A 13,984-nucleotide genomic window follows, 5' to 3' on the forward strand; every position below is an offset into this window, starting at 1 on the left:
ATATATTTTATACGGCAACTATTTTTTATTCAAAATCGAGTTAGATTAGCATATTTTGAGTTGAATAGACATATGATAATTTAAAAAAAATGTTCAATGTATTTAACTGAAGTCAAAATTATATTTTATTAAATACCTAGAACTTAAAAAATAAGATTGTGTAAAAAGTAAGGTTGCCATTAATAATAATCTCTCGAATGTAATTGTCTATTGGCAATCATTTCCATTGTGACAAATGTGAAAATGTCAATTAAAATACATAATAATGCATTTGACGGTTCACGAAATCCGGCGTAAATTCAAAATATTCAATAACCTCAAAAGTCAGTTTTAACAAAGTAAACAATGCTACACAATATGTAAACAAACTGGGCAATATTATAACTTTTACTTCCGTTTAGGAAGATACCGTGTGACAAAATAAAAAGTTTATATTAATGAACAAGTTGTGTTGTTGACCTTTGATCCTTTTTGGAAGATTCGCAATACTGTAGCCGTAAGTAAACAGTTAAAACGAATGTAATGCGCTGAAAGTCCTAATTTGAAAACAACAACGTTTAATTAATTTAAATTTTTCCATAAACAAAAAAAAATATGTAGAAGAAAATATAAGAATAAAGAAGTTTCTTAAAACTTTGGGCAAAACCTAAAACATATTTACTTTTGAAAGTAAGGTTATACCAATATTGCGTTCACGTACCTTTCTTTGGCGTATTTCACTCATGTTTTACACTACACTTCAATACAAACACTCGAAAAATATATTATCTGTGCTCGCCGCTATCGTCGTTACGTAAAATTTGTATTCTTATTGCATCACAATTTTTTAAATAGATTTCCGTATTTACAAGGCCGCATCAGAAGAGCGACTGAATGACCTCACTGCTTATCACAATAATATAGGTAATGAATTAGATACAAAGACTATTAAAGAATTAAGGCCTAAACAATAATTATTAAATAATAATAAATAAATATACCGAGGACTGTAATGTTCTTGCGAAGGTTCGTTATTGACGGTTTGAATAGGTATTAGCTCAGCTAAGATTTATTTTATCTTGATGTCGATTGTTTAGTCACTGTGACGAAGCATTTTATAAATTAGAGTTGTCCAATGTCCATAGTAACCGCGATATATCCGTAAATCCGTCGTAGTAATTTTTGCTTTTTTTAATGCTGCAATAGGGGAGCGCTTGGCCACAATCTCGCCTGATGGTAAGCTGAGTTGTGGCCTAAGATGGAGCGCGCTTCCCTAGAATATACCTGTTACTTTAAAAAAATCATTGATCGTAGTCGTAGTGAAGTAAGTATTTCTATTTTCTCTCGTAAACTTAAAAACTTTATATTTCCCAATTACTTTAATTTTTTTAACATCTTGAAATCAAGGTACCTACCTAACAACTTTGAAATAAAAATCCTTATAACAGTTTTAAGTTGGAATAAATATGGAATAGGTACCTAACTACTAATAACTAAACAATAATAAACATATCTGTACCTAATGATATTAAAATACCTACGCCGAGAAATAAAAAAAAAACTCGAAAAGTTTAATTCGTGGAAGATTTTTTTAACCCAGACGAATGGGAAACATGCTCTTATCATTTATTATTAAGCTTATCATTTATACCTATCTACCTACGTAATATCTTGTTGAATGTTGTGGTGTGTCTGATGCATCGTACATACCTCCAAATGGTTTAATAAGTTTGGGTTTGCCGTTTGGGCCTTGTTCAACGTGACTTTCTTGATGTTTGTATAATGGGTCTGTAGTGTTCCTATCAAAAGGTCAAGGTTATCTGAGCAACCTGATATAAAGATACCTACGTGTGTTGATATTAGGTACATTTATCGAAAAAGAGGGTAGTTATACTATTTATGTTCGTTACTATAGTCTTAGTATGTTTATATGTCAGAACAATCAAAGGGCCAGATGATGTTAAGTTGTCGCCGCCGATAAACACAAATTAACACCGTGTTACAGGTCTTTTCCCGGCCTTTAAAGATAAATTGTTAGTAATACTCCGATAGTGTATTATATGCCATCGTTCTCCGGGACAGATGGAACGCTTCGTATTGAAACTTGCCGAAAGACTAACAGAAAGATTCTAAGGTTATGTAAATAATAGGTATGTAGAAGCTGCAGTCCTAAAGTTATTCAGACTTCATCGGCTCTTGCATCAGAATCTCAGCGGTCATTCGAGCTTAGATTTCCGTATTTTATTGTAAAAACTATTGTATTTTTTCTAGCAATCTATCACTTCCACTCATCTTTATTATGTTTAATTCAATAATATTGCTTTTGATGAGATACTTCCGTCATTTCTTCAAAAAACTTACCCTTCTTTGTCTTAAATTATTCATTTTAACACTAAATATAAATTCAGATCCTCACACACAAACACAACAATCTCAGACCGAGTATTAACAGTTACTATTTAGGGTTTTTTATCTGTAATATGTCTATATACTATCGGCCATATGTAATCGAATCAATGACTAATATCTGATAAAACAGATATCTTTAGGTGCACGAAAAAATATTCATTGATAAATGGTTATTGAGGCAGAATACTTAAATACTGTATTATATTATGCTTTAAATTTCACACGTGACGTTTCTCGCTTTTTTACAAAAAATAATCTGAAACTAAAGATGGGAAGAGATCCTTATACAGTATACTAGATCTAATGAGACAAGAATATCTTCTAGACAAAATAAAACGTCATAACTCCGATAATACGAAAAATCGCATATAACATACTATGGGGGTGATTCGGATAGCCCTCTAGGTCTAGAGGACCTAGAGGGCTATCCGAATCATCACGGCAACCTCCTACTTTTTGGGACACCCTGTATTAATGAACTGTTTAGGTATTTAATGAGTAGGTTCAAAACACAAACATAAGTTATATTTTATTCTTCGAGAGGTTCTCTAGTGCTATAAATAGACCTCTATATTTTTATTAAAAAACCGTTCAAACAGCAACATATTTACGTAGGTACTTATATACGTTAAACGTGCATAAAACTTGAATTTAAGAACCACCTTGAAAACCTGGTTTTATAGTTTTTGTTAGGGTTGAGTTGGCCTTCGTTGGTTAGTTCTAACAATGTATAGATGTATGATATTATTACTGCGACACTCCTTTAACTTATGAACTTTACAGGTAACCAAATAGGTACTTACATACCTAAGTAAAATCAAAAACGAACTTCCATGTCTAAAATCATTAAGACATGATATAACTTTTTCGGTATGTTTAAAAGACAAACAAACATACAATTCTGTACGTAAAATTATATCTAGCTCGAACGAAACAATCAATCGAAAATGTCTTATTTTTATTGGGCTACCAGGCTTGGTGATCTAATGCTCTCTTATCTAAAATTAGTGGAAGATAAACATTTTCCGTCATATCATTGTGATATTGCAGAAAACATTACAACCTTCGATCATTTCGTTAACGATCAAAAAAATAATAATTATTAAGCTGCTTAGACAAATTATACTTTAAAACTGGTGGAAATTTATTTTTAAAGAGGTCCTTTGATTGTGCTAGTATTTAGAACCGATAGAATTCGCATACCTGCTACTATTTATAGGGTAAGGAAGTTTTAAAAATATTTACACGATTATAATAACTACGAAAACAACTCTGTCTGTATCCCTCTTCTGAAGCGGTGCACGAATTAAAAATTTATACTTTGATATATAGCTGGGACGTGTATTTCCTCGGTGTATGGCGATGATTTGTGATCGTAGTTTTCGCATTATTATTCAGAATTGTCCAATTTTTTTTATCATGTAAATATGTGTAGGTATTACTTATTAGTTATTAGTGTAATGCAGGTCAACGCCGATAGAATGGGAAAGTGGACTTCCTCCACCACTGACCACATAGTTAATGGACCCGAAGGATATTGCTCTGTCTAAAGCTAGGCTAAAAATACTGCTCGACCCACCAGGCACTACTAGAGTGACACTTGATGTTCACAATACTTTCATCAATCACTGTATAAATTATACCGTATAGTTAGATTCATACTCGAAGCTTCGCTAGTACAAATCCTGGACAGTCCACAAAAAATAAAAATTTTGCAAAGTAATTGTCAAAAAACTGTTGTGTTAGGTATCGTAACCTTAAGTTGGTAAGTACCTATACCTCATCCGCATTAAATAATAACGTTATAGAAGATGATTTGAATTGTAGTACAAGAATCGTCTAAATATAATTTATTTGTACCTATAGATCTTAAAATATTTTATACATTTGTAACCGTAACCACTAGTTACCGGAATGGTTTTTTGTCATACCTAGCGACGATAATTACCTATATCAACCTTGAAGATAACAATATAGCTACGTATACTCTACCTACATATAAGCAAACCATATAAAATTGGTCGCTTTTAAATAGTCGATGACTTGTACCGTAAATAATATTAAAGTATGCGATATGAGCATCTTTTATATCACGTCAAGGCGATGATTCTGGTATCATTGAATCTCGCCAAAGAAGTTTCAATTCTGACATGTGAGCAGCACACACGCTCTTTTTTTAATTCCTACGCTGTTCAAATTGCTATACCTTCAAATTAAAAAAAATGTATACTATTAGCACAGTATTACAATATTATTTCCTATTAGTCTATGAATGAAATAGATACATACTTAACACTGTTCTGTGGACATAATCTAAATAAGCCTTTGTTTTTTTTTTCTTTAAATTAGTCTCCACTATAATACCTCCTGGCTATCTTCAGACTTTGCATGCAGACATTCGTACAAGTATGGAAAAAAATTGTAAATGTTGTCCGACGCCTGTACTACCTATTCGTACGAATGTGAGTGACCGGCCGCGGCATTATAAACACAAAAAATTGATGTAGTAGGTACTTAATATCGGTAAATTAAATTAATTATTATTATTTATTTGTTGATTGGTATTCCTTTTTATTGGCGTATTGTTTTGTTAAAGTTAATTATAAATATTGTAATACAAAAGCTGTAAGGAATCTATGTATGTAAAATAAATAAATAAATAAATATCGTAATTTGTAAGAGATAACTCAAAAGTTACTACTGCACATATTTCGAACAAACTCAGAACAATTTATCAACCACCGAAGAACTCATAGATATTAAAATTAGGTTACTAATGGAAAGCTACCTTAAAATACTATAGATGGCTTATTCTCCCTTATCTCGACTTACGCGAGTGAAACCGCGGGGCTCAGCTAGTTTAACATAAAATAATGTTACCTCCTCCTTCAGGTGGATCTTGTCACCATTACACCTGAAAAATAACATTTACACCTATAATGTTTAACACGACTATTGTTCCGTTATATTCAAAAACAGTTAAGCAGTTTATGAATTTAGGTACCCATTGTAAACAAGCTGAAAATTATATCGCTTACAGCGTTACACGATGAATATATTATGCTTAAATAGAGTAGGTACAGTAGGTACATTACATCACAAACTGCTTACAAAATTATTTAAATTGTTTTCAACTTGTTTTCAAATTAACGGTTTTTAAATCTCTGATCGGTCAAATTAATTTTAAAGTCTCTCCTTACATTTTCTTTATTTTTCATAAAATAAAATACGAATAAATCTTACCTCATGATGCAAGTGTCTTCTCAAAAGCCGCTCAGAATATAACAATGAACTAAATTATCAACGGAGACTAAGCAAATAGCAAATAATGTCTGCCATGTGCCAACTTGAATAGAAGACATGATTGCTTTGTGATACATTATGTATTTAATGATTTAATTCAATTAATAGCCAGATAAAACTTGTAACATCGTTTACCCAAAAGGAAAGTCATGTAATTCGTTATTTTGGATCTTATCTATAACTTCCTGTACATTATATTCAATAATCAATAAGGTGTAATTTAATTTATGTATTATGTAATTATTTTAGTAGTTTAATATTCGTGGGGGTGAGCTAAATAAAATTAAAAGATATAAATATCATGTAAAACTAAAAAAATATTTGGTTATAACTACAATCCTACCATGGACCCAATAAATATTTTGTCCATGATCCTACTAATATTATAAATGCTAAAGTTTGTTAGGATGGATGTTTGTTACTTTCACGCAAATACTACTGAAGCGATTACAATAAAATTTATGTACCTAGGTAGTTGAAGACACAGAATAAGACATAGGTTACTTTTTATCCCGTAATCTCACAGGAACGGTAACTATGCGGGTTTTACTTTGAACATGAGCGAAGCCGCGGATGAGAACCTAGTATATTTCATTTGACTCTATGACTACAAAACAGATTTTTTTGTTACAGAAAATGCACGATTTATTGGAAAAACTTCAAATATACGGTGTTGGAAGACGGAAATTAAATGATGAATTATTTGCAAATGAGAAGCCAATAGTTCTGGGGGTGTATGATTTTGATGATGAAGATCTCTGTCATGAAGTGTGAGTAGTTATGATATCTATTGAAATAGTGCATTTTATATTTAACTATGTTTATTTTTTTTTGACTAAAATGTGGGTAGATATAGTTAGATTATTTTTAATTTTTTTACTTAGCTATCTTATCGTCTTGCGAACATTGCTTGCGAATAAGGTAAGGAAAATTTAAAAAGCTCTTTATATCATGAAAAAAATAAGTAATAACTTTCACATGAACTAGTTATTACGTTACATCAATTATTTATTATATATTTTTTAACTCCCCCCAATCTTGGTAAGTACTTGGCAGTGTTGTAGCTTATAGACCGAATAACACATATATAGAAATGTTCATTTCAGTATTAAATTTCCAGTATAAAATCAACATGCTCGATCCCCGGGTGTAACTTTACCACCACCTCTCTCCTCGACTTCGAGAACCACTACAATTCCCACCGGTACTCATGCTGCGAGTGTAAGAGGGTCCTCCCCTCCCCTCACTTGCTGGACTTGCATGTGCAAGAGGCACACGATTCGTTCTTTGCTGTAAGCGCAATTAGAAAACCTTCGGTAAGTATTTTATTCAGAGATACAGTTCGAATCAATCTGTATGGAAATAGACGCAGAAAAAGTAGACCTTTGGTTTTGAACTAACCTTATTTATAAATATGATTGACAGAGGGACGACATCATTTTTATTGTAATTGATACAAACTTAATTACATCCCTTATCCCTCACTTTTTCAAATCAAAATACATATTTTATTAAATAACTAGCTGTGCCCTGCGGTTTTATCCGCAGTGCTCCACTCCTGTAGGTCTTAGCGTGATGATATATAGCCTTCCTCGATAAATAAGCTATCTAACACCGAAAAAACTTTTCAAATCGGACCCGATTCCCGAGATTAGCGCGTTCAAACAAACAAAGTCTTCAGCTTTATAACATTAGTATAAATTTTCCACCATAACTGCTTTACATATGTAGAAAAACTCCCAAAATATTACTAAAAAATAATAACAATTTCAGTACTGCTGCTACATAGAAGAATGCAAAGAGAAATTCATGAATCCAGATGAACGGCTCGACCACTGTGTGAAAATCCACAAACTTCCCAAAGACTTCAGATTCGACCAGAAACCAAAACCTAAGAAACAGAAAAAGAACTCTAATGCTATGGAAATAGATACTAGTTCTGAACCCAAGAAATTTGTATTTACGAATAATAAGCAAAGAAGTTTTAAATACACGGGTAAAAAGTTTACGAAAGACGATAAGTCGGGAACATCGGTTAATATGGACACTGCTATGTCCGATTTGAAGGAGAGTTTACCGGAATAAATATGGTATAGTCACACCCCGGACACTCCATACAAAATTATCGTTTTGATAGTCACACTGTAGAGACTGCAAATGTGTGTGTTAACGCTTTATGGTTGGCACATTTTTGACTACCGTAAAAAAAAATTCGCGTTTTTCTGATGAAATACATCCGTAAACAGCAAAATAGGTATCTAACCATTTTCTACGGAAAACGATAATCACAAATCCAAAATAATAAAATTAATTTTAGTCAATTTGATTAATGTTGTCAATCTTCGTTGCGTGTCGTCCCTGTAGAAAAATGTGGACCATTTTTAGACTGATCACGTGCGGGGTGAGGGAAGTGTTTAATTTTGGCGGGAGGCGGAGAGTGTCCGTTCTGTAGCGTTTAGCTACTATTATGTATTCTGTGGTATAGTTTTATATTATCTGTGGTACATATTTATATCACAGTATTACAATATTATAGGAAATATGGTAATACTGTGTTTATATTGTGTGTGTTATTTTTAATTGAGGACATAGGTAATATTTCAATGTTTAATTAATAGTAATATGTGCAGTTATAAAATGTTTTAAGTATGTATAATAAAATAACTAATATGAGACTTTAAATCTTTTCCAATTTGAAAAATTTTAATTATAATGTCTCCTGAGCAGTAAATGTATTCAAAGCATTGAGTTACTATGTACTACGTACTAGAGCGGACATCGCTACTACACTATTTGCAACGCGAGTTAGAGTCAATCGTCTCAAACCACTTTTTTTGTTACATTGATCGGTTTTAATTGATAAGTTTATTCATATTTTTTTAATAAGATAAACAATATTTATTTGTTACATTGATTGTTTTGAATTTATAAGTAATAAGAGGCAGAATATCTACAAAGTGTATGACTCACTAGCCGCCCCGAGCCCGCCGCGCTTGTCGCACAAATTTTGTTCGTGGTGTTCTCTCTATACGTAGTAATAATACCTCAATGTTTCAAAGACATACCACATACAGTTATCACATTTGATCAGTGGATTTCAGTTACTAGAGGGATAAATGTTTGAAAAAAATAAAAACACACATTACTTAACAAACTTTATTACGCACATTCTGTCAACAACTGTTGCTATTCCAATAATTGGCAGACATCCAGCAATTTCAAGTATCTAGAATCTAAGCTCTAGAGATTCCAATTATTCTTTTATATTATTTAAAACTCCAAATAAATAAATAGTGGTAACAAGCCAAATCGAACTTTACTCCAAAGTATATTGGTCTCAAAATAAATATACAGCACATACAATCCACATAACGGTGATAGTATCTTTGTTCACAAGAACTAAGCAAAATAAATATAATTTCACGGTAACACTTAGTCTACTTGGCTTTTCCCTGAGCTGCGACGGCTGCCATGGCCTTCTTGACGGTTTCCTCATCTCCGAGGAACACCATGGAATCCACTGGCTTCATGTCTTCATCCAATTCATATACAAATGGGATTCCGGTGGGCAGATTCAGTTCCATGATAGCTGCGTCGCTGAGGTCTGGAAGGATAGACTTTGTAATAAGTATTTGACATGTAAGAACACGTGAAAGCTTACGATTTTAATCACTACTTGCAAATAATGTCACTAAGGGCTGATTTTTCAATCCTTGGTTAAAACTTATTCGTCGAATAATGTATAAAACTACCATTTTAAAAACGTATTCTAATTGCCCGTATATTTTGACAGTTCACGTGACATTTTAATATTATCGTGTAATACTTTATTAGACGGATAAGTTTTATCCAAGCATTGAAAAATCGGCCCTAAAAGCGGCCGTACACGGGCAGCTCGAGCAGTTAACGGCTGAGCAACGCACACGGACTGCTCGAGCAGACGGTCGTTGACTGCTCAAGGTGTCGCTACAAACCGCGCAGTTGGCGGCTTGAAGCGGTCGCGACGGCTTGAGCAGTCCGTGTACGACAGTGAATGAATGTCTATAGTTCACCGCGCGGTCGCGGCTTCAAGCCGTCGGTCTCAACTGCTTGTCGGTCCGTGTACAGCCTTAAAGCTTATTTCAAACTTTTTGACATAATTTTTTTAACAATCTAGTATCAAGACTAGCTGTCTGACAAACATTTAGGGGTGTGAAAAATAGATGTTGGTGATCGATTAATGTAATTAATAGAAAGTTCTAGAAATTGGCCTGTAATAGTGGAATTTCTTATTTTGTATAGAAAGGAAATAAAACATTGCATAAATGTTATATTATGTAAATATCTACAAAAAATTTAAACCGTCATCAAACAACTGATAGAAATTTTATAAACAAATGATAAAAAGATCCCACTCTTATAACAATAGTTTGAAAACCACTTATTTTTATTGCATCATATTCTCTTCATAAAACCAAAAAGATATATAACTTTGACTGATCATGATTAATTTGGTTTTATGTTATTTAAAAGAAATTAAATCTTTTAAGAATTTCTGTTTTTAAATTTAGACCATAATGTAGTATTGGCTAAAGTATCATTTTATTAATATTTTTTAATCATCACTACTTATTATAAAACAAAGTCACTTTCTCTGTCCCTATGTCCCTATGTATGCTTAAATATTGAAAACTACACAACGGAAAATGATGCGGGTTTTTAAATAGATAAAGTGATTCAAGCGGAAGGTTTTAGTTGATGTATTAGGTTTGAGACAAAGCAGGCGAAGCCGCAGGTGGAAAGGTAGAAAATAAATATAAAACTTACTGTCCAAATGCTTGACAATGCCTCTCAAACTGTTGCCGTGAGCTGCAATTATAATCCTCTTGCCCTCCTTGATCTGTAAATAAAAATAAATTGGTACATTGCATTGCATTGACACAAAGTTTTTAGTCATCAGCCAAATTTTCATTTTTAAGCTTCTGAATCTCTTTTATTTACAAATGAAACATTATAGGTCCTGAAAAGATTGTCAATATTGGGGTCAAGAAATAATAAACTTTATTTTCTAATAATTAATAATCTTATTTCTATATAGTTAACTAAATTTTATAACTGGTACCAAATATCATAATATCAATAAATAATTTACTCAAAAATCAAAATTATACCTGAGGCACAATAACATTATTCCAATAAGGCAGGGTCCTTTCAATGGTGAGCTTCAAGCTCTCAAACATGGGGAACTCCTCGGGTTTTGGGTCACCGGCGTAGCGAGGGTCGTTCACAATAGTTTCATAGTACGGGTGGTCTTTTTCCATGGCTGGTGGGGGTACGTCGAAACTTCTGCGCCAGATTTGTACCTGCAGGTAAAAGAAATCCATACTAATATTATAAATGCGAAAGTAACTCTGTCTGTCTGTCTGTTACTCAATCACGCCTAAGCTACTGAACCAATTTGCATGAAATTTGGTATGGAGATATTTTGATACCCGAGAAAGGACATAGGCTACCTTTTATTGCGAAATATGTACCACGGGCGAAGCCGGGGCGGACCTCTAGTAATTAATATTTTTTTTTCATCAAATTTTATAGTGCAGTTGTAGTTATTACAAGTATAGACTATGATTATGTTTTTAATTTGATTTCATGAAAATAAGTTTGAGTTTGTGTTAAAAACTTATTAGAAGTAAGTTACACACTCTTTATACCTATATATTATTTTGGGTAGCAATTAAACGAGTGACTGTAAATTACAGTTCTAAGTGTCAAAATTAATTAATTTGGGTTATAGAATTACTAAGTGAGCGACTGACTGCGAGTGACGAGAAATCAACAGAACAGCAACTTACAAACATTAATTTGAGTTACTTAAAATACAAAATGAGCAGCTTCATAATATTTGAGCGACCTAATATTTGTTTGAGTGTCAACGTTACGTCCTGCATTTTTTTCAATATTTGGCAAATGTATTTTTTATACTGAGCGGCATTTTATCTTAAATGAAGTGTTTCGAATACATAAACCACTTTGAAAAATACACTAATGAGCAGAGTATAATGAGCTCACATTTAAAAAATAAAAATAATATGAAATAACTATTTGAAGAAACACTATTCTATTAGTTGAGAAATTTTATTATTGAAATATAAGGCAACATAACAATACGACTCGTGATCCCCGAATTTCATTATTTTGAGGTGTCTAATCGATAGCGGGTAGTGACTTTTCAAAATAAACTGCTTTTCTTTTTCAAAATTATTTTGAGAATCGCCCTTAAGTCGCTTCTGGCACTCGCCGGCCGCTGCCGCGGCACGCTCGCTTCGCTCGCTCGGCTCGTGCGGCAGTTCAAGGGTTAACCTAACACGCTCGTCGCTTCGCTCCTCGCTACCTATTTGAATATTAATCTCTCAGTCCCCGGATCACAGACACAATAGAAAATCTATTGTGTCGCGGCCCGATCGGGCCGCTCGGTGGTCAATGGGTTAAGAATAAAAGTTTTATAGTTTTTAACCTACGTAGTTTTTTTTGGTTGAGTGGGAATCACCCTAAAGTCGCTTTTGGCACTCGCCACACAAAATGGGCTCACGTTTCGTTATTGCATATATTTTTTTTAGATTTGATATTTACCGTATTAGATTTGTAAAGTAAAATATACATATTTATATCATATTTTTGATTTAATACATAATTGTTTAATTTGCGCTTTTATATTAACCGTAAAAACACATTTATTAAAGGAATCAGTCATTAGTTACAGTGAACGAAACGTCAGCTGTCAAAAACGTCGTAAATAATAACCAAATTTTCTGAATTTCAAAAAATTATATCTTGAAAAGTAATGGTTTCCGCAAGTTGAAACTTTCCAAAATTAATTAACAAACTTAGAACTATAACTTAAAAAAAAATCAACGCTCTAGCGAAACGTAAAGGTACTAAAGACGAGCCAATTAAAACAATGTACTCCGTAAAAATAAAGTAATATGCATGCATTTATTTCAATCAAATGAACAAAAAATAAAATAAGACGCTTCAGTCAACTAAAAAAAAAACCAACTCCCAACTCACCTGACTGCAACGATTCGTCGCCCCGCCCCCATTCGAATTCGCGCGAATTTAAAAATCTGTAGTTTTTATTAAAAAAGCGTATCAAAATAAAAAACATAAGCCCTCAAATAGAATATGAGTAACCAATAATCATTAATAAAGCAGCTTACAAAACTTTGCTCAAAGTGAACTTTTTAGTAGTTCGCTAAGTATAACCTCACTTAGAAAAATCGAATCGATCTTAATATTGAAGTTGCCCTCTCTGTATTTCCAGTCGCTCACTTAGTAATGAAGTCGCTCGGATAAAATTTTAATATCTGAAATGGATTTATCACAATCCACTTTTTGTAAGCTCGTTCTGGATTTTATTATAAATCAATATTCGTCGTCAGTTTAGTTAATTTTTCGCTTAGTCAAATTCATACCGCTCAAGTTATTAAAACAGTATGTCATCATCAGTCGCAAAGTTTTTTTTTGTTCGCTCGTTTTATAATTCCCCTATTATTTTTACCATGTTTATTGTTTATCTAATATAAAAATTGTAGCAGCGTTATGATTTAATTACACTGTTTAGTTGTATAGAAATGTTTCACATTCAATTCAGGTATACATTTACTTTTTTAAAAATCAATGAGTACATATTATTTATATTCTATTGCACCTGAGCTTCACCATATTTGGCAGCAGTTTCAGCCTTGTTCAGACCAGTGAGTCCTCCGTAGTGCCTCTCATTCAAACGCCAGGTCTTCTCAATGGGTATATCCGTCTGACCGATTTCTTTTAGGACAGAGTTCAAAGTAATTTGAGCTCGTTTTAAAACTGATGTGTGGGCGACATCGAATTGATAGCCCTCCGCCTTTAAAGCTTTACCCGCAGCAACAGCCTCTTCACGTCCTGAATAAAATTTGTTTTAATATTTTGTAAAACTACCTAATTTAAATGTAATAACTGGATGACTAAACTTACCCTTGTCGCTAAGGTCAGCGTCGTACCAGCCGCAGAAAAGATTCTTCTGATTCCATTCACTTTCGCCATGGCGAATCATAACAATCTTGTACTTTCCACCCATGATTGTGATAAAAAGTATTTTTTAAATTATTCTAAATAATAAACTCGCTGACCGGCTTTGCAAAAAGTCGACCGTCCTCTAACTTTGACACATGTAACCTTTTTGACCTTCAAAGATCAGTGTTGGCGCTTCATTAATTAGACCAAGTTAAAATTAAATCAATTTTTAACCATAAATATCTAAATTTCTCTATCATAA

At 32.9% G+C, this 13,984-nt stretch overlaps 2 protein-coding genes across 4 annotated transcripts; one reads left to right on the forward strand and one right to left on the reverse strand.

The window, feature by feature from the left end:
• Positions 1 to 265: 265 nt before the first annotated feature.
• l(2)k10201 (zinc finger protein 511 lethal (2) k10201) lies at positions 266 to 7,779 on the forward strand. Of its 3 annotated transcripts, none has more exons than XM_090114537.1 (4): positions 266 to 496; positions 6,325 to 6,461; positions 6,812 to 7,007; positions 7,465 to 7,779. In XM_090114537.1, the coding sequence occupies exons 2-4, from the start codon at positions 6,328 to 6,330 to the stop codon at positions 7,774 to 7,776; spliced, it is 642 nt and encodes a 213-aa protein (XP_089970663.1). In that variant the 5' UTR covers positions 266 to 496; positions 6,325 to 6,327; the 3' UTR covers positions 7,777 to 7,779. The 3 variants fall into 3 exon arrangements, with proteins under 3 accessions (XP_089970663.1, XP_089970664.1, XP_089970665.1); XM_090114538.1 differs by having other exon boundaries at positions 267 to 372; XM_090114539.1 differs by lacking the exon at positions 266 to 496 and adding an exon at positions 868 to 903.
• A 1,054-nt stretch (positions 7,780 to 8,833) lies between these two features.
• Positions 8,834 to 13,880, reverse strand: LOC149899375 (phosphoglycerate mutase 1-like). The gene is made up of 5 exons (XM_090114425.1): positions 13,684 to 13,880; positions 13,379 to 13,611; positions 10,842 to 11,033; positions 10,498 to 10,570; positions 8,834 to 9,295 (listed from the first exon to the last, which is right to left on the reverse strand). The coding sequence occupies exons 1-5, from the start codon at positions 13,784 to 13,786 to the stop codon at positions 9,129 to 9,131; spliced, it is 768 nt and encodes a 255-aa protein (XP_089970551.1). The 5' UTR covers positions 13,787 to 13,880; the 3' UTR covers positions 8,834 to 9,128.
• Between the last annotated feature and the right edge of the window lie 104 nt (positions 13,881 to 13,984).

This window comes from Colias eurytheme, chromosome 21, assembly GCF_061535395.1.
Source record: "Colias eurytheme isolate Ceu_HAF_F1 chromosome 21, ilColEury1 Martin Lab GWU primary, whole genome shotgun sequence".
In the NCBI taxonomy this organism is placed as follows: Eukaryota; Metazoa; Arthropoda; class Insecta; order Lepidoptera; family Pieridae; genus Colias; species Colias eurytheme.

Bases quoted from the DNA above. Each gene is read 5' to 3' on its own strand.
- LOC149899375 (XM_090114425.1), bottom strand. From the start codon at position 13,786: ATGGGTGGAAAGTACAAGATTGTTATGATTCGCCATGGCGAAAGTGAA. The intron at 11,034-13,378 runs GTGCAATAGAAT...TTTTACCTGCAG, and splicing joins CCAAATATGGTGAAGCTCAG to GTACAAATCTGGCGCAGAAG. The intron at 9,296-10,497 runs GTAAGTTTTATA...CTATCCTTCCAG, and splicing joins CATTGTCAAGCATTTGGACA to ACCTCAGCGACGCAGCTATC.